The sequence below is a fragment of the Haliotis rubra genome, unplaced genomic scaffold, assembly GCF_003918875.1.
Source record: "Haliotis rubra isolate DU_JTF1 unplaced genomic scaffold, ASM391887v1 Scf1, whole genome shotgun sequence".
NCBI classification, from domain to species: Eukaryota; Metazoa; Mollusca; class Gastropoda; order Lepetellida; family Haliotidae; genus Haliotis; species Haliotis rubra.
In genome coordinates this window covers 8,514,620-8,539,212 of record NW_025764891.1, presented here as the reverse complement: position 1 = coordinate 8,539,212, position 24,593 = coordinate 8,514,620, and the positions used below count along the sequence as shown (strand labels likewise).

At 38.7% G+C, this 24,593-nt stretch overlaps 1 protein-coding gene across 1 annotated transcript; it reads left to right on the top strand.

Moving 5' to 3' along the window:
• Window positions 1–2: 2 nt before the first annotated feature.
• LOC124280703 lies at window positions 3–24,093 on the top strand. The gene is given in 16 exon segments (XM_046716724.1): window positions 3–319; window positions 5,531–5,659; window positions 8,755–8,934; window positions 9,959–10,132; window positions 10,840–12,029; window positions 12,199–12,514; window positions 12,517–16,813; window positions 17,108–17,170; window positions 17,775–18,007; window positions 18,927–18,997; window positions 19,854–20,037; window positions 20,189–20,231; window positions 20,351–20,487; window positions 20,835–20,927; window positions 21,102–21,140; window positions 21,929–24,093. Coding segments are annotated over 16 exon segments (7,707 nt in total). The 5' UTR covers window positions 3–166; the 3' UTR covers window positions 22,334–24,093.
• The last annotated feature ends 500 nt before the right edge of the window (window positions 24,094–24,593 follow it).

Below are 24,593 nucleotides of genomic sequence, written 5' to 3'. Positions count from 1 at the left end.
AACGAATAGATTTAACATTTCAGGGAAGCACTTGTCGGACATCGGTTGGGAACGCTGTCCGGCAGTATGTTATCTGTTCAGTTGTAGAATGCTAAGTTAGTCATATGTACATTTTGTAACTTGTTTCCTGTTTGTAATCTAAATATTCACGAAGACACCTTTAACTATGGCCGAAGATATAGTAGAAAGTTACAGATCGTCTCTTCAAGATCTGACCTTCAACAGCAAACCGCTTATCAACATGCTGACGATGCTGGCGGAAGATCACGAGCAGTATGCGCCACAGATCGTTCAAGTTATCGAACAACACATTGAACAGGTTCAAACTAATTTCTTATTTTGATAATAACATTTATGTATTTGTTTCATATTGAAAATGACAACCTTATTGTGAAATTGTGGTCGTTGTTTTACAAAATGGCGTCTGTTTTTCTGAAAAACTAGGCCACATGACGAATACCATCACGTGGTTAGATATATCATTCTTATATAGAGCTATTTCAAAATGTAGTAGGGTAAAACCATTTATGAATTTTAAATGAATCATATCACTTTCAATCTGAAACAATGCTTACAGTTACGTTTTCTTGCCAGCTGTTTATCAAAATTACCCAAAACTTTAACAGATGTTAAAAGTTGGTAGCAATATAAAGTTTCCATATGTTTCTGGTTTAGGCTGGTTCTTTTGCATAATATACTCAGACAGTGATTCTCTATTCCATGTTTTTGAAAAGATATCAGTATTGCCTTTCAAACAATATAAGATAAATTAATCCCTCTTGCACATATTTTTGCCAGTTTACAAAATTGTTTGCAACTTTATCTCTAATGTCTATGTACATAATGCCTTATTTGATTTCAGAGATTTTATTTTCAAAATCATAAATAAAGACAGTGATTTACACATTGTTGTTTATTATCTGTTGTCTTTTATATAGAATTTCATGGAGAACTGACCTGCTTTGCAAATAAGTGCAATGTGACGTTATCAATGATTGGTATACACTCCCAAATGTCTTCAGAGATAAATGTCATTGAGGGATTTTCAGATCATATTTAGACAAATTTAGACAATCTTCTGTATGTTTACTAACATGCAAAAAATATGTTTAAGGCTTTTAGGATGGCAGACATTGTCTTGGAAATCAACCAGTCTGAAACCCTGACTGTGACTGTTGGTAATTTGAAATATTTCCCTACTTGGAATATAAAAACAACAACACATTTTTGTTTTGAAGCCTTTATCTCTGTCCAAATCTGACCTTTCTTTTAAAACATATCTTTTCATTGTCAGTTACATGTACCAGTCACTTAACAAAAGATATAATAATAAAGTTATTTCATTCAGTGCAAGTTATAAAGGAGAAATATGAGCTTTCTTATTACATTCTGTGTCATTACAGAAATTACTGATCATGGATCGTTTCAGATCTGCTTTTACCACCAGTCTGGAGTAAAATAATTCATCTGCTTTACATCTGACTCTTATTAAATTTATGAACACTTTGTGGGGATTGCATGACAGGCCTCGTAAGTCTCAATTGATAATGTCACATATGTACTTTGTGATAGTGTTCTGAACTATTCCCATGAACTATATGCATGTATTGCAACATCAGTGATGGAAGTATTGCTCTTATCTTTATGACTTGACAGTAGTGTGTATAACTGTGTATCATGGTATCACTGAAGATCTCTTCTCAGGGCATACCCAGCTAATAGCTGAGGTATTTCATGTCATATGTTCCTGGTAAAACAGGGTTCCCACTGGTCTAAGATGTTTGGTGGTCAAGGTAGAATATACTGAACTCTGTCTTTGTGGCTGATAATTCTTTATTCTTAAGCTGATGATCACCTTCTGTGAAAGTAACAGTCTGTGTGTTTTATTTTAGTCAGCACAATCCAATTACATTGGTCTTTCGAGGAGAAAGCGTATTGTACATTCCCGTTCTGGAGTAATTTTGAAATAGGGTCACCAGCACAATATGTATTTTTAGGTTATGGCAACATGCGGTAGTCCTACCCAGTCCTTTGGTTGTTTACATTGTCTCATGTATTGTAGAAGCATTGTTTGCTTTTGTGTGTGATTAAATTGACACCTTACTTAGACAAGACATCAAATTTTATTTAAACATTGGAAAAGTTGCGTCTCTGTGGGAATCCTGAAAACACAAGCCAATAAGATATGGAACACTGACTGTCTGGCCCTTGACTTGGAGGACTTTTTACCAGTTTAAACATCTCACCTGGTTAAAAGTTAACTTAGGGTAATTATGCCCAAAGTATAGTCAATGTAAAATCTGAATTTGAAAATAGCAAAACAGCAAGTACATTCCCTAACAAAATGTTGCAAAACAGCAAGTCTGACATGCACATTTTTTACCAAGATCAGACTAAAACCTGACATGAGAATGATAGGAAAGGCTGATCATGCCTGATTTTATTTTCAGATGTTAGTACTAAGATTCTGAGGTGATGGCTCAGCATTTATGTTGCTGATGCTGTTCTATTCAAGAACTAGAAGTGTTCTTTATTCCGACCGTCAAATGTAGTTTATTTCATGATATATATATATATCAGCATGGATTTTCAAACATGGACTCATCACAAGTGAAATCTCATGACTGTCAACATTTGTCAGTTCTTATTTTTATTGTGATAATGCCTTTTATTTTGGTTTTGGTTTGATTTTCTTTCATCTGAAGATTTCTCTGACATGGCAACAGTAGCATCTATCATTAGACATCAGTTCCTGTGATCTGCTTCAATAGTTGCCACATTCACATTATATTCTCACATTGTACAAGATAGCAAGAACTTGGTAAAAATGAACAGTCATTTCAACATCCAAAACAATACTTTCTTTGCTTTGAACTGCAACAGTGAAAGATCTACTGCTTAGCAAAATGACTGATGCCTCCCTCCTCCACTCAGCATGATGTACTATCTCTTATGTATACATCTCTATTGACTCCTTTACCAGAATCAACTTTTACAGTTACATCAAGTTCCTTTCATCATGATACACCATCAAATCAGAAGGAGATATTGTCAAGAAAAATTTCAGATGCTGTAGTAGTTGTCAAATAGTACATCATACACTCATGTAGGCAAAAACAATTCCATTTGCAAAATCATGTTTCATCAATGACGTTTTAAAAGAGGTTGTAAATCAACCTTTACTCAACCTGACATATGACAAGTCCCAACTTATTTCATTGAGTAGCTTTACCAGAATCCACATCTGATGATGCTGGTGTGTTTTTTAAAACATGTCTTCAAATTGCTTCTTATGTTAATGACTTGTCATGTAAGAGCATTGATGCAGTAACTGACCTGCTGCTGCTGCACCACATATACATAAGCAAGGACTCTTGGTGGTGGATTCAACCCACACTGATGGTGATGGCAACTTCATTTCCAATATTCTTCTTGTGTAAAGTTTTTGTATAATAAACAGTCCTCATATGTGTGTTTGTTATGAATCATGGACAATGCTTGATTCAGACTTAAAACTAATACAAGTTTTATCTATTTGGAATGATTTGTACAAAAAAACATGTTCTTTCACACACCAGATGTATGAATCCAGCATTGTCAGCCTGTTTCCTGTTCGTCTTAGAATGCTTATACGTCTTGATGTTTGTATCCTGTCTTTAATGCTTTATTTGTTGAGGCTCCATTATTTTATGTATAAATGAATCAGGTTTACAAACATCAAATGTATTTTCATTCATGACATAACATAAGTCATTTGAAGCTACACCTTAAGAGTCATGTTTTTAGAAATATTTATTACCTTTGTAGTTGGAATTTGTTTGTGGAAGAAACAAACTAACAGTTTTGTTGTAATGGCTCGTTCGGTGTTTCCATTTGACTTAAGTTTAGTTCTGACTGACCAAGGCTGTCATTTTGTGGAAACATCTGTACTTTTGAAACATAAGCTAGTAAATAATTTCATCAATGTTGAAATGTATTCTAACTATAAAGCAGTAAGGTCGGATCTCGACTGATTTTGTACATAATATGGTTTACAGCTGTAAACTCTGTGATTAGTAGAGCATACTAACCAGTGTTTTGCATTTAATACAGGGTTGGTGATTATGACAGACCTTGTCGTCACTGATTGCTGCATGAGAACACAACTTTGAATGTAAGACACAAGAATTTGCTGATTGATCTGAATGTAAGATTTCTGTTCATTGGACATGGAATTTTAACAAATGTAATGTGCTATTTCAAGGTTGTGTTTCTTAATGAAGGCAAACAGCATCCCATCAAAGGGAATCGTCATGTGGATGTACTTGGAAGTTTTCAACACATTTCCACTGTCAGAGGGCTGGGTTGTTATCATCTTTCATTATCCACGAATTATCGCCATTCACTGTATACTGTTTCTGAATTTTCAAACTGTCTCTTGTCTCTTACTTGCCACAGAAATGTTCTTGGTTTATGAACTTAAGATCATCCAAATGGAGGTTTTTCGTGGACACAAATTGAGAACTTGCCCTGTATAAGTGACACCTTGATATGTTTAATCCATTCTGAAGACTTTAGAATGGACTTTAGCTAGAATTGAGTGTTAAAACATGCACAGTTCTTGGGCTGAATGAGTTTAGTTTTACACCACATTCAGCAATATTCCAGCTATATGGCGGTTGAGCTGAATGAATTACCAGTTCATGTATTTGAGCAAGTTCAGTTTTACGCCGCACTCGGCAATATTCCAGCTATATGGCGGTCATGTACTTGAAACGCAACATATGGCTCAGTCTGTATTGGTCAATGCTTGATTAGTAGTGTAATTTGATTGGACAGCCTTTTTTAGCCTTGTGTTTTCCATTGGCTCTGAAATCAAACGAGGATTGCCTGTGTACATTTTACAATGGAACTTTGAATAGGCTGGATAAATGAGGATGGAGTTTAGTTTGTGCGTTTGGGGAAATTTGTTGAATTCTTCCACTTGTCATATCCACTGTTTGGAAAACCGTGTAGAAGCAACACCTGTATTTATCAGTTTGGGTCACATTGTGAAGAAGTGCTGAACAGAAGATTGCCATTAGTGCAGAGATGGCGTGGGTACACATCACAAGCTGAAAGAAGATTGGTTGTGTGAATTATCTGTGAAGATGGTTGCTGATGGTGTCCTGTTCCTGTCCACATCTTCTGCACTGCTGTTGCTGTTCATGCTGCTGAAGGTGCTTGATGTCCAGTCCTGTCTGCTCCTGTGTCCAGATCAAGATGCAGTCTCGGTTGCTGACCTGAATGATGATGGTTAACCTCTGTCCAGAATCATCACCAGCCAGCTCTTTGTAAGTATCTGCTTAGTTTTATCAGAATGACAGTGTTACCCTGGCCCCAGTAAAGGTTCACTTGAATGCGGTCAGGTAACAGTGTCACTCTTGTAAAACCGAAAGCAGTGGATGCAGATCCGTAAGTATGGCTAGTCTGTCTTTGCAGATGGCGTAGTAGAGGTGGAGTGTTTGTATGGAAATGTCATTTAAAGTTTTCAATTTCATGTCTTTCACAGGTGAAGTCTTCACACAAGCTGCCAACTATGTATCTGATAGACTCTATAATCAAGAACCTGTCATCTTCACTCTATCCAAAGCAATTATCACAAAATATATCCCAGACATTTTGTGGGGTATTTGAAGAGGTCAGAATATTTCCTGAATATTTTATTACTAATGTTTTTCTATTTTCTTCTAAATTCATATAGTAAGCCTACAATCAAGCAATAAAACACATCCATTGTGTCATATATGTCAAAGGTTTCCATAACCATTTTGAAAGATGAGGATGATATTACAGGAGGGAACAAGTGAGTGAAGAGAATGCTACAGACTGTGTCTTCATTCCTGGTGTGTAACATGCTAATAAAGGATATTGCAATATATTCTGATGTTGAATTTCCACAATGCAAATATCATTTCATACCATTGTGGGATTTTCGTTATAACTAAGAACGATTTTACCAGGTGTTCAAACATGGACACAGGTTGTAGAAAGATTTTCTGCCTGACTCATGTGATTGAAGAACAACTGTGACTTGGAGGGATCTTCAAGTGAGTGATTTGTAATGGACGGAATGATACTCTGTTGGTGGAATATTCCTACAGTAGCCTATGAAAAGAGATCACTGGCAATAAATGAAAATTGTTAAATTATTGTCTTGACTTCAACAGAATGTATGCAAATTGCTGTTTTATACAAAGTAATTTCTTTGACATTACCCTGTTTATAATGGATTTTAAGTCATATTTGACAAATGCATTGATCTCTTTTTATGGAATAAGTGTATTGCACACATTGCTCTGTGACCTACGGAGTACCAGCTGATACCTTCAGGGATCTGCTACAAGAATAAAATAAAATGTTTGTCAGTGGTCGTGTTGGTGTTAATTCTTAGTAATCTGAACACTGAATCCTTTTCAACCAGAATGGATACCGACTGAATCACACACTGATCATACACTTTTAGTTGTATTTTTATCTGACAAGGACATTGGGGTAGCTTAGTAGCCTTCGTCACGCGGAAGTCCTGGGTTCGATTCCCCACTTGGGTACAATGTGTGAAGCCCGTTTCAGGTGTCCCCTGCCGTGATATTGCTGGAATATTGCCAAAAGCGGCGTTAAACTAAACTCGCTCATTCACTCTTCTCTGACCACTGGATCTCATGTGGTTGCATTTTTGAAGGACATGGTGTTCAATTTAGGTTTGTATTGATTTTGTAGGCAACTAGCGATATCATTGAGTAGATTCATTTTCAAGTACCAAGATCAACTGACAGTTTGTAAGAGACAGGTCATGAGTGTAATAGAATAGTGTTAAGATTAAAATCTGGTAAGGACATGGAAAGACAAAATCAGGCTGGATTTCAGTTCTGGGTAATAGGATTTTGCAGCCTTTGATGTCAGAGTGGAAAGGGACGAGTTGATTCCTCTTCCAAAGAACGCACTTATACCGATATGAATTAATCCTGTTTTACCTGTTTATGGCTTCTTGTATTTACAGTTTCAAAAGCAACTTAATGATCTGATTGCTGTATTTGTTATATTACATACCCTGCTTTGGTTAGTGCCCCCAAGTCAACTTGTAGACAAGTCTGAGTAACTTTGATAAGTGTCCAAACTGAACAACACCCATGAAAATTTATTAGTCTGTATTTTCTTGTATAAATTCGGAAGGGTTTCAAATTGAGCAGGGAATAAAAGTTGTGTCCGGTATATAATCGTCTAGTGTTTTGTTTACTACTACTCAGTCACTGAAAAGTTAACTCTTGTGTGTTATGTTTTTGGTTTTATGGCATTTAAATAACTGTGCAGATTGTTTTATGCAGGAAAAGCATCAAAATCGTGGCAAACTGTTGTCATAAATTGAATGGCAGAATATATTTTGGATATTGCACAATTGTAAAATTTGTTATGGTATTAAAACTTACGTTACATTCAAAAGCACCCAATTTTAGATAGCCTTCAATTTATAATTGAAGTATTTTCTATTCTCTAAGTTAGGTATTGTCACAATGATGAATGTCAAAGACAAGGATCATTTTTGGCTTTCCTTCCACAATAAGGTCACAACCTGTATCGCGGAACTGAATGCTGTTCAATAGGACTGTGAACCCCACCTACTCAAAGTTATGCAATTTATTTGCTTACTATTCAATCGTGAAGGTGTTACTTCTGCTGAAGACATGGGTTGGGTTTCCCATATCTGTACAGTATTAAGGCCCAGTTCTGGTATCGACCATTGTCACAGGGTTTGAGTGTGGTGAAAAGGGCATATATATTTTCAAGATCATGCATTTAACAGATGTTTCCCCACAAGCTTTGGTAGGTCTACTTTGCGACTGGATCAACTATAACATGTTGAGGCAGCATATGGTAGGGATGTCATTGTATTACATGATATCAATATAATTGTTAGTTTCTAATTTCAATATGAAATTGTTATTGATTGATACTGAAATAATATCAAACGTTTTCATTGATTAAAATGAATTGATGGAATTGATGTCGACATTCAAATAGCCCACCTGGGTCATATTTTGCATTAAACTGATTAATTTCAGCTCATGGGTAATTTTTAAGTTAACACTCTCAATGATTAATTGTATTTATATTTTCTTCAGATGATATATTGACAAAATTTCCAATCAGTGACACCCCTACAATGTTTCCTTTTTCATTCATGGCAGAGTATATTGGTATATCGTGAAACTGACATCTGAACATGTACTTTTGTACTGTGGATGTAACAGCAGGACTTGTGACTCCACTTGTTGGGTTACACCAAGTACAAATCCTGAGGTGATTGTGGCTACACATAACAGCTGGAAATAAGACAAAATATAAAATATACAACAAAGCAGATGACAACCTGTTGAAACACTCATGCTGTGAACCACTTGACACCAACAGATGCATGTAATTAAAAAGAAGAGCATATTGGAATGTTTTCATTTCCAATGTTAATTCAGAACATATTCACTTGCAACACCTTGCTTTTCATGGGCATATGGTATTGCAAGACTGGTCACAATACAGTTTTTCACACCAGGTATGAAATTGTTTTGAATAAAAGTATGGTGAATCCAAGTGGCCTCTTATTGAAGTTTTTGTATTTGTTATCCAACCTTAACCGAGAGATGGTACTTTTCAGTGGTATGAAATCTGGTATTGAGCATTGTGGATTTTCGAGTCTGGTTTCTTTGATTATGTATGTTTTTTGAATCTGTTGGAATGCAGGTAGATGAAAAGACGCGTCAGTCACTCTTCAAGCTGAGACAAACATGGAAAGATATATTCCCAAACAAGAGACTGTATGCTATCGATGTACGTGTAAATATGATGGATCCTGCTTGGCCTATCACAGCTCAAGCTCCAGAGCAAGGAAATATTCATGTAAACCCAAAGTTTCTTGTGCAGGTAAATTTTACAAGCATGCCCACACATGCCCACACACATGCCACCCGCCACAATGAACACACTGTATTGGCAGTCTGTAATGTTGGCTCAGTGTCCTATTGTCTCCGTTTCCATCAGTCCATTACTCTTATTGTGTGTGATGAAAACATTCTGTAATGTCCACAACATTTAGGTTATTTCGTTTGATATAGACATTTGGCATGTTTTCATTTTAGGACGCTGAACATGCAAGTTCATTATGTAAAACGTTAACTCCTGCCATTACCTCTGTTTCCTATACAGAGATCTATAAAACTGTTTCCAGTACTTGAAAGTACAATTTCATGATATATATCTAACATATCACCGATAATCTGTCGATGTTCACCTGTGGGCGGTGTGGTAGTCCAGCAGCTAAAGTGTTCACTCGTCACGCTGAAGGCCTGACTTCGATTCCCTACATGGGTACAATATGTGAAGCCCATTTCTGGTGTTCCCCCACCATGATATTGCTAAATGCGGTGTAAAACCCAACTCATTCATTCACTCACTCACTCACTCACTCACTTAGGTTCACCTGTAGTTGGTAGCAATTGTCAGGTTATGTGAAAGACTCCAGCTATAGAAAGATATTGTTTGTCCAATATCTTGTCTTGAGGGATGCATTACAACACGACACATGGCAGTACATTAGCTGAGTGATCCGACTTAGTGTTTGAAATTAGAGGGATTTGTAGGGTCCTTGAGTTTTACACAGATTACACAGGATTAGTTACATCTGTAACTTGTACACATTTTGGTTTTCTCAAAGGACCCCTTGATGATGAAAAACCATGTCAAACACTGATATATATATAGATGTGTGGATTGCTAAATTCAGTGTGCATATTTTGTTCAAGTTTACAAAATGTTAGTCCTTTTGCATGCAGCAGGCAAAACATTTTTTCACAATGTAATTTTAGTTCTAAATACATACATGACATTCCACATGCATTACTTAATGAGACCTCTACACATCAAATACAAAGCTCAATTTGGTTCACAGAGTGCAGAGGATAAGGCTCGATTCTCTCCCCCTGCCCCTTCCCCTCCACCCATGGATGATGCAGAAGAGTTGATGAGGCAACAACTGCAAGCTAAGGAACAAGAATTGCAGAAGCTTAAGCTAGAGCTAGAACTGGCTGAGACTAGGGCAAAGCTGGAGGAACAAAAGAAACAGGTGAGACTGATACTCAAGTATAGAACCCACAAGACAATACAGAAGGATTTCTGACCGCCCTGGTCGCAGGTTCGATCCACGACCGCGTCATACCAAAAGACGTTAAAATATGGTACTTGTTGGTCCCTGCCTGGCGCTCAGCCTTAATGGGTACAACAAGGACTGGTCGGCTCGGAGTCAGTATAATGTGTCTAAATGGGGTATTCATGCTTCACTGCGGCATGGTATCTCAGTGGGCTAGCACTATAAAACCAGCTTAAGCCTGGGCTAGTACAAGCAGCTGCACATACACACACACACATGCATGTTCGTCATATGAGCGAAATATTCTCAAGCACGACATTAAACCCAATTTCACCTCACCTCACAGAAGGATTTCTTGAATTGAATGCAAAGTTTCAATGAATTAGTGAATCTGTCTACCCACAAGTTGGTTTGAAAAATCATAAAAGGTCCTTTAAGTGGTCCTTTGTCTGTTTTGGGATGGTAGCAGGTATCTGTATAATGTTGCTGATTCAGCAATATTCATTAATTCACATTCTGAGTCGGGCTTAGTTTCTCCTGGTAGATGGCCATATCTAGCATCACTTTATTGCAACGTTGATGCATTCAACAGTAGCACTCTACTATTACAGGCTTGTATTTAATTGAAATCAGACTTTTTCTGTCTTGTAAATCAAAACTAATTTTGATATTTTGTCTTACAGCTGGAACAGAAGTATGCTGAACAAAAGAAAGGTCATGGATCCATTCCCAGCATGCCCATCCCTGATCCAGTTCCTCCAATTCCTACTAAGTCAGCAAACAGTGTCCCAAGAGATCCTAGACTTGCCTCTAGAGATCCAAGGAAAGCCAGACAGGTTCCGACTACAGCACCACCATCCACTGGGGGTAACCTGGCTGTGTTGCAGAACACTAATGTTGTTGCTGCTTTAAGCAATGTGCTAATGGGAAGTCAGCCAGCTGCAGGTGCCCCAGCTCCTAATATTGATCCCAGTGTAGGCTCTGGAGCCAAAACACCACCACAAAAGCAGGACCCTAGGAAAGAAAAATATTCAAAAGATGTCAAGAAAGATTCATCATCATCTAAAAAGCCATCTCCTGATAAGAAAGAAAAAACAGAACTGAGTGACTCTAAAAGGTCTGAGAAGAAAGATACCACATCAAAATCACCAAAGAAAGATTGTAGGAGCTCTAGAGAGAAATTAAAAGAGCCCTCAAAAGACACCAAGAAAAAATCACCAAAGCCTGACACAAGAGAAAAATCCAAAGACAGAGAAACCAAAGGTTCTAGAAAGAGTAGGAGCATCAGTCCAAGGAAAGACAGAGTTGTGGTTAAGGATAAGGACATTAAGAATAAAGTAAGAGAACAAGAAGACCGAAGGTCCTCTGATGAAGAATATGCTAGATTCAAAAGACAGAACTTTCACAGAAATGCAAATGAAGATCAAGAAGAGGATCGATTTGGACGCATGACTCGAACAGGAAGAGGGTTCCGACAAAGAAACGGTGAAAAAGACAGACCACGACATGAACCTGCACGAGGCAGGAGAGGGAGCAAAGATGAATTTGAAAGGTCTCCCAGAAGATCAAGATCACCTCAAAGAAGGGAAAAGGATAGAAACCAGAAACCTCCCAAGAAATTTGAAATAAAGAAAGAATCTGATCACCAAATGAAGACATTGCCAGATCTACCCTTGCCTCCAACTATGCCATTAGACCAGATCTTACCTAAGGACTTTGATGTGCGAACTCCCAAACTGAATACACTTGGTGTGAAGAGAGAAGCTCCTGAAATGGACGTTGATGAAAGGTCAATAGGTGCAAGGCCAACTGGCCCTCCTGATTCTAAACGTCCTCGCACTGATACAAGCCCTGGAGAGGTGGAAGGTTCAGAGTAAGTTTTTTTTACTAACATTAACAAGAAAATGTCTCTTCTTCTTTCTTCCTGTTTTATTCCTTCTAATATTTGACTGTATAAAGTCTAAATAATACCTGTAACATTATTTCTTTAAGTATGTTTTTTATAGTATGACAATGTTTAGCATATTCTTTTTGGATTACAGAAACCTTTTTGGAGGTGAAGATATTGACTACAGATTTGCGGGAGCTCCAATGAAGTCTCCTGTCCATGATGGGTGGATGAAGTACAAGACTAGTCGGCCAGATGAATATGCTGGAGAACTTGAGAGAAGGAAATCAAGGGAGGATGACCACATGCTGGATGTTGATTTACGCAGAATTAAATCTCCAAATATTAAAATGAGACCACCACCACTGCCACCAACAAATCTAACTGCCAATATGTCCATTCCAATGGAACTCAAGTTGGACAAACAACAGGAAATCCTCATCCAAGCAGAGAGGCAAATGCAGGCAGGTACTCTCTCTCTCATGAACAGCATCAAGATCTTCTGAAGCAACTGAGTCAGGTTTTTGACATTCAGAGAACCAGGCAGAAACAAACCAGAGTGGACCCAAGAGTTGCTGCAAGAGAGGCAAGAGAGAAGATAGCTCAAGATGTGTGTGTTAGTTCGGTAAAGACCGAATCTGCAGATCTTCCGCTTTGTACGAGTGAAGATGTCGATCATAGGACTACTGTTGAGAAGTCCTTGATGGATGTTGACAGGAGACAAACTGGAGGTGATACAGACATACGCAAAGATACTTCTCTGGATGTTGACATCAGGAAAAGACCTACTTTTGAGGTTGATCAGCAACCTCAGAGTGACATTGATATCCGCAGACAACTTCTTTCAGACCTGGATAACAGAAGGAAACATGGTGACACAAATGCAAGGAAGCCAGTGCCAAGTGACACTGATACTCGAAAGAAGCTTCTTGCAGATCTTGCAGATATCAAAAGGAAACAGTTCACAGACGTAGATGCAAGGAAACCAATTCCAGGTGACATTGACAATAGGCAGATGAAGCAGGAACCTATGGATATTGACATTCGACAAAAATTGCCAAGGAGGGAACCACAGACAAGAACCACTGATGTAGATGAGAGAAAAGGTCTTGCAGACAAAGATACTTCTCAGGCAGATGTTGATGTTCGTCAGAAACCTGTAGCTGATGTAGATATTCGCCAGCTGTCAGCAACTGATTCAGACATTCGTCAGAAACCAGCAGCTGATGTTGATATTCGGCAGAAGCCAGCAGTTGATATTGATACTCGGCAGAAGCCAGCAGTTGATGTTGATATTCGTCAAAAACAAGCCACGGATGTTGACATTCGTAAGAAACCAGCAGCTGACGTTGACATTCGTCAGAAACAAGCTGCTGATGTCGACATCCGTAAGAAACCAGCAGCTGATACTGATATTCGTCAGAAACAAGTCGCTGATGTTGACATTCGTAAGAAACCAGCAGTTGATGTAGATATTCGTCAGGAACAAGCTGCTGATGTCGATATTCGTCAGAAACCAACAGCTGATATCAACATTTGTCAGAAACCAGCAGTTGATGTTGATGCTCGTCAGAAAAAAACAGCCGATATCGACATTCGTCAGAAATCAGCAGTTGATATTGATAATCGTGCGAAACAACCAACTGATGTTGATACTAGATCGAAATCCAAACCTGATGCACAGGAAAAACTACAGGCTGAGCAATCTGCTGATGTTAATATTCATCAGAAACCTTCAAATGATGTGGACATCAGACAAAAGCCACCTGTCAAGATTGAGAAACCATCTGAGCAGACTGTTGAGCAGCCATGTGACACAGACAGTAGGCAGAAATCACCAGATAAAGTGAATACTACAAAGCCTGCTGGTGATGTTGATGATCGCCAGAAACCAGTCAAAGATGCTTTAATCAAAGTTGCACCATCAAAGGATTCTGAACCAAATGCAGATGTTGATATTCGAAAGAGAAAAGAGGGTGATAATGATGTCCGTAAGACATCTCTGAGGGAGGATAGGAAACCGCAAAATTTGGCTGCCAGTGCTGAACAGCCAGTCGACACCGACATCAGGAAAAGGGCACCAAGGCAGCCTCTACTTCCAACTCCAGGTGACATTGATGCAAGGCCTCCTCCACTTTTAGAATCTCCCATAAAAAGACCTGGTCGAATGGATGTTGATGATCGATCGATGGCACAAAGGCATCTAGATATGCACCCAATGGATGTTGATGCAAGGCACATGAGGCACAGCCCACCACGTATTCCTCGTGAAGACTCTCACTTCAGACATGGTGCTCCCGGTGATTTTGGAGATCGTGATCTCCGACAAAGACCTTTGACAAAAGATTTTGATCACAGAGGCCCACCACATGATTTTGATAACCGTGGCCCTCCTAGGAATATTGATCACAGGGGACATCCTCGGGATATGGATCCTAGAGGGCCACCAAGAGACATGGATTCTCGTGGCCCACTGCTGAATATTGATCCAAGAGGTCCTCCACGAGACATGGATCCGAGGGGTCCACCAAGAGACCTAGATCCAAGAGGTCCTCCACGAGACATGGATCCGAGAGGTCCACCAAGAGATCTAGATCCAAGAGGTCCACCAAGAGACATGGATGCTAGAGGACTGCTACGAAACATGGATGCCAGAGGCCCACCACGCGACATTGACCCAAGAGGCCCACCACGTGACATTGATCCTCGAGGCCCACCACGAGACATTGACCCAAGAGGCCCACCACGAGACATTGACCCGCGAGACATTGACCCAAGAGGCCCACCACGAGACATTGACCCAAGAGGCCCACCACGAGACATTGACCCACGAGGCCCACCACGAGACATTGACCCGCGAGGCCCACCACGAGACATTGATTCAAGAGGCCCACCACGAGACATTGACCCGCGAGGTCCACCGCGAGACATGGATCCCAGGGACGCACCATGTGATATTGATACAAGGGCCCCCACGCGAGACATAGATACAAGGGGTCCACCCATGGACATAGATACAAGGGGTCCACCAATGGACATAGATCCCAGAGGTCCAATGAGAAACTTTGATGGTCGTGGCCCGCCAAGAGATTTTGATGTAAGAGGACCAGTGAGGGAATTTGACCAACAAGGTCCACCAAGAGACTTTGATCACATTGGTCCACCTAAAGATCTGGATCAACGTGGACCACCCCAAGATTTAGATTTTCGTGGGCCACCAAGACCAAATGAAAGACCAGATAGGTTTGATCCGAGGGATGATATGCCACCACCAAGAGACTTTGAAAGATCTCGAAATCTTGATCAAGACCTTAGAGGACCAAGATCTGATTTTGATCAAAGAGGCCCTAGATCTCGACCTGAATTTGATGACAGGGATAGACCTGGATCTAGACGTCACCATGATAACCGTCAAGGTCGATATTCCAGAAGAGAGGATCGAGAAGACAATTTCAGAGATGGTCCAAAAGATGATCGTTTTCCTGAAAGATGGGACAGGCGAGGCAGAGGTCCCAATCAAGGTGGTTCACGTAGGCATGAGTCATACCAAGATCCTCGTTGGCAAGCAATGAAAGGATTTCAACAACTTGAAGCTAGGGAGGAGTTTGTTATTGATGGCAGAGCTTTTGAGATTAAAATTGGAAACAAGCCAAGGAAACTGAAAATGAAGGGATCTTTCATGGAAATTTATGCTGATCCAATTCAAAGAGCAGTACTGATAAATGGAATATTGTACTACAAGTTTGGAGAACCTATAAAGCAAATAGAATTTGATCAGAAAACATACACTGTCTATTTTAATGGTTTGCCAAAGCCTGTTTGGCTAGATGGTACTCAACATGAACTAAGGATTGATGCCCCACCAAGAAATATTGTTATTGATGGTAAACCACGAGGATTCCAAATAGATGGCAGAGACATGATGATTCTTGTTGACCGACTGGAAAAGGGAACATATGGCGGACCTCCAAGACAACTTCTAATTGATAATGTTATTCATGAGATTAGGTTTGATGCTCCACCTCGGCAGATCTTGATTGATGGGCAATCTTGTGACTTGATCCTGGACAGAGCTATTCCAGTTGTTATATACAGTGGAAAGCCTCACGGTATAAGATTTGATGGTCCGCCAAGAGAAATGATCATTGATGACTACCGATTTCTTGTACCGATGGACAATGCAGAAAAAGTTCGTATCAAACATAAACCACATTATTTGGCCTTTGGTGGTCCAGCTCATGAAGTCATCATCAATGGGAAAAGGTATGAGATTAAATTTGATAATGTGCCAAGAGAAATTGTGATTGGACACACACCACATGTTATTCGTCTTGAAGGACCTACTCCAAATGTGAAGATATTGGATGAAGTACCAGTAGAATATGAAAATGCCATGGTGAAATCATTGGGTATTCATGGGCATGCTCACATGACCCCACAACCCCAACAGATGCAAGGACCTGGTCCCATGGGACCTCAGAATTTTGGTCCAGGTGGTCCAAGGCCAATGATGCAAGATGGTCCCCAGCCAATGATGCCAGGTCAACCAATGATGCCAGGTCAACAGATGCCTCAGCCTGGGATGGGACAACCTATGCCAGGCATGCAAGGTGGAATGGTGATGCAAGGTGGACCAATGATGATGCAGAACCAGATGATTGGCGGCATGCAGCCCATGATGGGAGGGATGCAGATGCAACAAGGACAGATGATGATGGGCGGAGTTCAGCAGATGCCAATGCAACAGGGAGGCATGTTTATGCAGCAAGGTTGGTTCTCTTCTCTTTGTGGAATTAAAATTAATTATTTATCTAGAAGCTCACTGCACTCATGGGGTAATGTTTTGCCTAATTCATTCTAAAGACTGGGATTGAATACCATATAAAAATGGAATAAATCTCTCTCCTTCATGACTACTTTTGTGGGCTCATTTACTGAAGAGAGCTGACTGGTAAATAAGAAGTTGGACATCGCTCTATGTCATCCTAAAGTGTTATTTCATACTTGTTCATGCATGAAGTAATAATAAATGTTATTTAAATTATTAGTTTCTGGTATTGCAGGTGCAGCAGTAGGCCAGGGTCTTGGATTGCCCAGTGTCTTGAGCAACTTGTTGCCAGGAGCAGGTATATATTTTTGTGTTTTTCTGTATGGGTATCAGCCTTTGTGGTGGGCTAGCTATGTGGTTGTTGCATTAGTTTATCATGCTGTTTTGGTATCAACAAACTGCTTAAATTTGAAATCCTATAGTCCTTACCAATAGTAAATGTACCGTAAGAAGTTGTAGGAATTGCCACATTTAAAGCTTTTAATAATCTATGATTCTAAAGACAAGTGGACAAGAATTATTAGTTTCTGTCACTTCTCAGTTTATTAAGTTTCCATAAGAGTAATTGAATTAATTGATTTCTATCAAGTTATTAATTATATTCTGATGCATTGTTGTATGGAGGTGTTCGGGTAGCATAGTGGTTAGAGCACACACTCTTAACCCTGAAGACAGGTTTAATTGCCTACATGAGCCACTTATCTAAGATTCCAAACTGATTTCCTATGGCAGGCAAATTTGAAAAAAATTATTAGTTTTAATTAAATGGCATTTGCTAATGATTGGGTCTGTGTATTAGCCTCCTTTTCCTAGCCTAGTTAAATACCTTTCAATACTTACTTTTATGAAGCCCATGGCTGCTTAAAATCCAACCACTTATTCTCAAGGTTTCATGTCTACAGGTGGTATGCAAGTTCCAGGTGCACAACCTGCTTCTGTAGATGTTGGCTCACTCTTCCAAAAGCTGGTGGCTGCTGGTATCATACCCCAAGGAGAGAAGACTGAAGATAAGCCATCTGAATCGGGCAGTGTCAAGAAAGATGTTAAAGAGAAATCTGACAAAAGGCATGAGACGCACAATAGACATGACAAGCATGACAGACATGAGAAAAGTGACAGAAAGGATCATTCAAAGGTGTGTAAAATTGAACACAGTTTTATTGTGATATGGTTGGTTGGTTTGTTGTTTAACACCGCACTCGGCAATATTCCAGCTATATGGCGGCAGTCTGTAAATAATGGAGTCTGGACCAGACAATCCAGTGATCAACAGCAAGTGCATCAATCTATGCAATTGGTATACAATTACATATAGGGGTGATGCTATTGCAATAGTTTTTTTCTCCTTGATATGTCTGATTCGAAGTTATTTCCCAAATGAATGTATAGTTTATAAGGGATAAAAACAAGTTGAAGTAGTTTGTCTCTTTTGATATTTGACAAGAAGCTTGAAACCCAGATCAAGTAAACCGTTAATACATAAACTCAAAGAAGCTGCCAGTCTGTACCCAAACATCTTGTATTTTGTGCTGCGCATTTACCAACTTAAGCCAATTACTAAACTATCCATAGTCACACATACTATCGATGCATCAATAGTTTTCCGTTTGTACAATCGATTAATTGCTATCGGAGACTCAATAATTGCAATCCATCGATAGTTTGATGTATCGTTAATGCCCTACAATACATGTGTCAACCGTGTTAGCGAGCTGAATCACAAAAATACATGAGCAGATTATTCCATTCCAAAATAATTTTTTGAAGTAATTGATAGAGATGTAGAATACTTGTTAGATGCTTTGAATGTTATTCAGCGTCTTAAGATTAGTTGTTTCAAAGGTAAATTTTGGGTGAGGTGGTGTAGCTCGAGGGTTCAGTAGTGTTTTGGAGACGAAATGGGTTTGGGTTTTTCCCTTGGACGACAAAATGGGGGGTACGTACAAACCTGTATATGTTTCTGCTTTATACTAGTGATGTTGGCAGGTGATGAGTGATGTTACTTCATATTCCTTTTGTTTTTGTGTTCATGTTTACCTTTTATGCTCTTTCAGGTTTCACAACAGCGTGAGACTGACGAAAAGGTCCCAGATATTGTCCTGGCCAAGACAGACACAATGAAAAAGTATGTGAAGATGTCGCAAGTTGTTTTCTCAATTTGTTGCAGTATCAAAATAAATAAATTGTGGAAATTCCTGATTGGAGTGCATTATTACACACAAATTTAACTAAGGCCAGAAAGCATGTTACGATAGGACTACACCAGATCATGAAAATATGGAAGGTTTACATGATTTTACCTACAATCTACTTATACGTAAACAGCAAGTCCAGTGAGAGCAGTAGATTATTCTAATTTAACACAACATTTCCTCTTATTGAGATTCCAGATGTGGGTCCCAAACATTGTATGTTTGTCATAAGAGTCAGCCAAGTTGTTTGGGTGGTCAGATACAGGTTGTATTGATCCTGATGTCAATTTCTGGATTCTCTAGAAAGGATCGCTGTCATAAGTGAAATAACAAGATTTTTTGTTGATGTAATTAATACTGTAACCAGTCAATATAAGACCATTTTCATTTTTAGTGAAGACCTATATCCACCATGCAAACTTTGTGGATATGATTCAATCTATTGTGAGTGAGTGAGTGAGTTTAGTTTTACGCCACACTCAGCAATATTCCAGCTATATGGCGGCGCGGTCTGTAAATATTCGAGTCTGGACCAGACAATCCTGTGATCAACAGTATGAGCATTGATCTGCGCAATTGGGAACCGACGACGTGTCAACCAAGTCAGCAAGCCTGACCACCCGATCCCGTTAGTCGCCTCTTATGACAAGCATGGGTTACTGAAGATCAATTCTAACCCGGATCTTCACGGGTCAATCTATTTTGAAGTGGTTTTACCAGCAAACATAAGTGAGTGATGTGCATCTGTTACAGTTTGCATGGTATAACTATAAATAATCATGCTTTCAGGTTCTACAAAGGCGTCATACAAAAAATCTATCATGGCATCCAGTGCTCATCATGTGGCACTCGGTTCAGAATGGAGGACACAGACATGTACAGAGAGCATCTTGACTGGCACTTTAGACAGAACAAGCGTGGGAAAGATGATACCAAAGTGGCCAGGAATAGAAACTGGTACTATAAAACCAATGTAAGTTTATACACTGAATACTTTTGCCAGTCCTATTTATTAATGTCTTGTTTCATGTTTAAGGTTAAGATTTGTGAAAGAACAAGTTTTATGACATGTTTATCAGACTTAAATGATTATCATTTAAAATCAGATTTGTTTTTGTTTTCAGGATTGGATTCAGTATGAAGAGTTTGGAGATCTCGAAGAAAAAGGTAGGTGACTTGTTTTCTTATGCAATATTTCCAGTGGAAAGATTTTTATATTTGCTTTTTGCAAGAGACAAATGTGTTAGTTCCACAGTTCTCTTCATGGTTAAAGTTTCTTGTTTCAGCTCACAGTCAGATATTTGACAAGATGCTTCAAGGTCAAGGCCAGACAGTTCAGGAAACGGTTGGGCCTGGCTTTAACCCCCCACCAGGTGTTGACTTCATTAGCTGCCCCCCTGCGACAGGCAATGAACAGGATGATGTGAGTATCATACATCTAGGATAGTCCTGTGTTTACATGTCATAGAATTGTTACTTATGATACCAATCACTGGTTGGTATGGTCTAAACTGATTTACTTATGGTCATCAAATTGATTTACTTACCGGTCACCATGTGATGGGATATTGATGAGTGAGGCATTAAACACAAGAGACTAAGGAATTTATGAATTTATGTGCAATTGGTTTTCCCATTTCTCAAACCAAAAAAATATTGAGATTTGTTTTGTATTAATTGAATTGGCCTAAATGATATTGTTCTGGCTTGAAGTGACCTAAAATATCTAGATTTTAATCGTGAGCTATATGTTTCGTTTGTGTGTTACAGATGTGCTGTATTTGCCATGATCCGTTTGAGCAGTACTGGAATGAGGAAGCTGAAGACTGGCATTTGCGTGATGCTGTCCGAGTTGACAAAAAGGTGGGTAGTGGCCTCTATAGAAACGAGAAACTTATGCAGCTATGGGTGACTTAGTTCTCACAGTGATGTAAGTCAGTAAGTCATTAAAAAACCAGTTCTAATGTTAAAATGAAATATGATTAGATCGTCTGAATATATATATGAATAATAAAGAAACATCTCTTTCATTTTCAGACATATCATCCTGTTTGCTTCCAAGATGCCAGAGAAGAGGTTAGTTTTGGAAATATTTATGTAATGTCCATTTACTACTGTTGGGAATTGCTCAGCTTTGATGTTTTTAGACTACTCAAAAGAAGGACCAGTCTTTCATATTACTATAGTTAGGCTGTCATGGACCACCTGATTTTGTATATTACTGTAGTTAAGCTGTCATGGACCACCTGATTTTGTATATTACTGTAGTTAATCTTCATGACCTGAGAGATGAACTTCAGCAACCCATGATTGTTGTAAGAGGCGACTAACGGGATCAGGTGGTCAGGCTCACTGACTTGGTTGACACATGTCATATCCCAATTGTGTAGATCAATGTTCATGCTGTTGATCAGTGGATTGTCTGGTCCAGACTTGATTATTTACAGACCGCTGCCATATAGCTGGAATATTGCTGAGAGCGGCATAAAACGAAACTCATTCACCCACTGAGAGATGAATTGCCCTAATATGAGAGAATTTGGTGGTCTTTAGCCCCTGTTCAGTAGTAAATATGAGGGAATGAAAGTGAACTTAAGATTTTCAGATTGAGACAAATGTTCACATCTTTTGAGAAAGAGTAGTGTTAAAAATAATCACTAGTCCAACATAATCACTAGTCCAAGGGTACTACAAGATGTTGAAGGGCATGTTATTGCTCTGATAATGGTGTAAGACTAAGTGAGTTGTAGAATAGTTTCAATTAACATTGTTACAGCTTTTCCAGTATAATATGTAATGGTAAATTGTGTTGTCAAGATATGTCCATGAGGAGAGCATTACCTTTCCATCTTTCAATTTTACAGGGCACAATCCTGGAACCGTCTCCCACTCCCACCACCACCTCTCTGGAAAACCCTCTTGTCCAACAGATACAGGAGGTCACAGCCAACTCGTCCAAATCACCACCATCCCTCACCCCCACCCAGTCAATACCAGTCTCCCTCCCGGTCACAACAGTCACACCCACCTCAGTCACGGTCAAAACTGAGCCAGTGAGCACGGAGGAATCTGTGACAGATGCCACTCAAGTGCCTTCTCAGCCAATCAAAGAGGAGTCTGTTACAGCCTCTGTGAATACACCAGGAGAAACCCCAGTTGTTGCATCTGAAACTAGTACACCTGAAACTAGTACACCTGTAGCTACACCTGTAACTAGTACACCTGTAACTAGTACACCTACTGTTGTTAAGGAAGAGCCAACAGCGTAGGGTCCTTGTGTGCAATAGTCTATTTCTGGTGTCCCCTGTGATATTGATGGAATTTTGATAAAAGTTCCAAAAAACTCTTCACTCACTCTCCCCTGTGCAAATAGATATGATGACATACTTCACACCCAGACAGTATAATGTTTCAAGATCTCACCTGAAACCAGGTTTAGTTATCTCAGTACTCACCTGGAACTAGGTTCAATCACCTCAGTTCTTTCACAACTGTCTACTGTAAAAAGTGAATGTATATATGTAGATATGTAAAACTCACAATTGTACATTGTGTAGATGTGCTGAAGAATGTGCTTATCAGTCAGTCCAGAAGTAGTGCACGAATCTTCTGTGCCCTACTGTATATTTGTACAAAGCTGGATTGTCTAGAATAGGGGTGTTTGTACAAATCAACCTGTGTGTCAGATATCACCCCTTGTGAGTTTGGCTAGCTGTACAGCAGGTCTATGCAAAATAACATTGGTGCAGAAAGTTATGCGTGTTCATGGAATTGACCGAGGTCAGTGTGAAGGGCATTTTTCTTTAGTGTAGTTTTGTCCTTCCAAAATGTCTCATATAGTACTTGGATATATTTTTCATAGATACATGTGTGAGTGACAAACAAAGTTTATGTAATGTTTCTCTGCATATTTTTTGTCAATTCTGTGATGTTCATACAATACATAATGTGGAAGACAGACTAAACTGATATTGAAGACATGGACTAAAAACATACATGTACATAACCAACATTATATTTTACTCTTCATTCATACAAAATTCATTAGGTTATCAAATTGTTTTAAGAATATTTTTCTTTTACTATAGCAAGGCTCGATTTAGTGCTTTGTTACTTGCACTTGTGCAACCCAATATATTACAAAGTGCAATCTAGCTATTAGTCTAACTTGCACCAGGGGTGGGTAAACTTCTGAATAAAACATGATTCAATAGCATATTCTTTCATGACATATTGTAGTAAAAGCAGTGCAACTGGAATTTGGCAGGTGCAATTAGGTTTTTATTTTAGGTTCCACCTGGTGCAAGTAGGTTAACATCTCTTAAATCGAGCCCAGTATAGGTATTTTATTCTTAGACTCAAACCATCATTTGGTTTGAAAAGTTCAGTAATTAATCTGGATAACTTATTTGCTTCTATTTATTTAACTGTGTACTTTTTTCAGAATGATTGTTTTACTTTTGAAACCAAATTATTGAATAGTCAACTTTATTTCATAAATTCAGGTCCACTATATATCATTAGTTCATAGAGAGTGCTCATGTGAATGTTTGAAGGATGAAAGATGTTATTCTGAAATATTCTAGTCACACACATAACATGACAGTGCTACATGACTTAGAATACACATTCCAGTTCTACATTACTATTATCTGCCAATTTACTGGTGCATCATAAAGCAATACCTACTTGCTCACATAAGAGTTATGTTAATATTTAACTTATATGTTTGCTGAGAAATCAGCATGACCATTTCTTGGAACATTACTGTAAGCAGACCTCATTCTTTTTTTTATTAAAGGTATGAATTATTTTTGGGGGTTTTGAGCTCAACTAATTTAATCAAAAGTGAGAATGTTTTGTATTTTCATAATTTATTTCAACTACTGATAAGTGATGGTCAGTAGTGTATGTTCATCATTGTTGCAGTCTGTCTTTATGATGTGGCACATTGAATGAGATGACTTTTATTTTTTGTCTGAATGATATGTCTAGCTCAAGATATGAAATAAATTTTGAGTTTACTAAATCAGTTTATTGTTGTTCATGGTTCTGTGTGTTTAGTCATGGCTAGAGCATGAGCGATTGATTGAATAATCAGTCAATTAATCAATTGTGCTTGCATCAGAGATTATTGATGACCTCAGGAGACTCAATCAATATTCACAAATAAATAGAGGATACTAAACGACCTTCCGTGTAATACCATTTTTATTAAACGAGTTAATGATTTAGTATCAAACAAGCGAAAGCAAGTGTGATACTAAATCTTTCACGAGTTTAATAAAAATGGTATTTCACGGAAGCGAGTGTAGTATTCTGTTTATTCTCCAACATAAATTGATAAAAACTGCCTACAGTGTGACGTCATAACCGTAAACCATTATGACGTCATACGTCTAGCGGTATTACACTAGTGTAATATTGCCGTAAACATATTACACTGCAGTATCTTCCACGGGCGCCTAATAATGAAACATATTAAATATATGTCAAGTCATAATGAACTGATGCAGTTTCATGACTTGT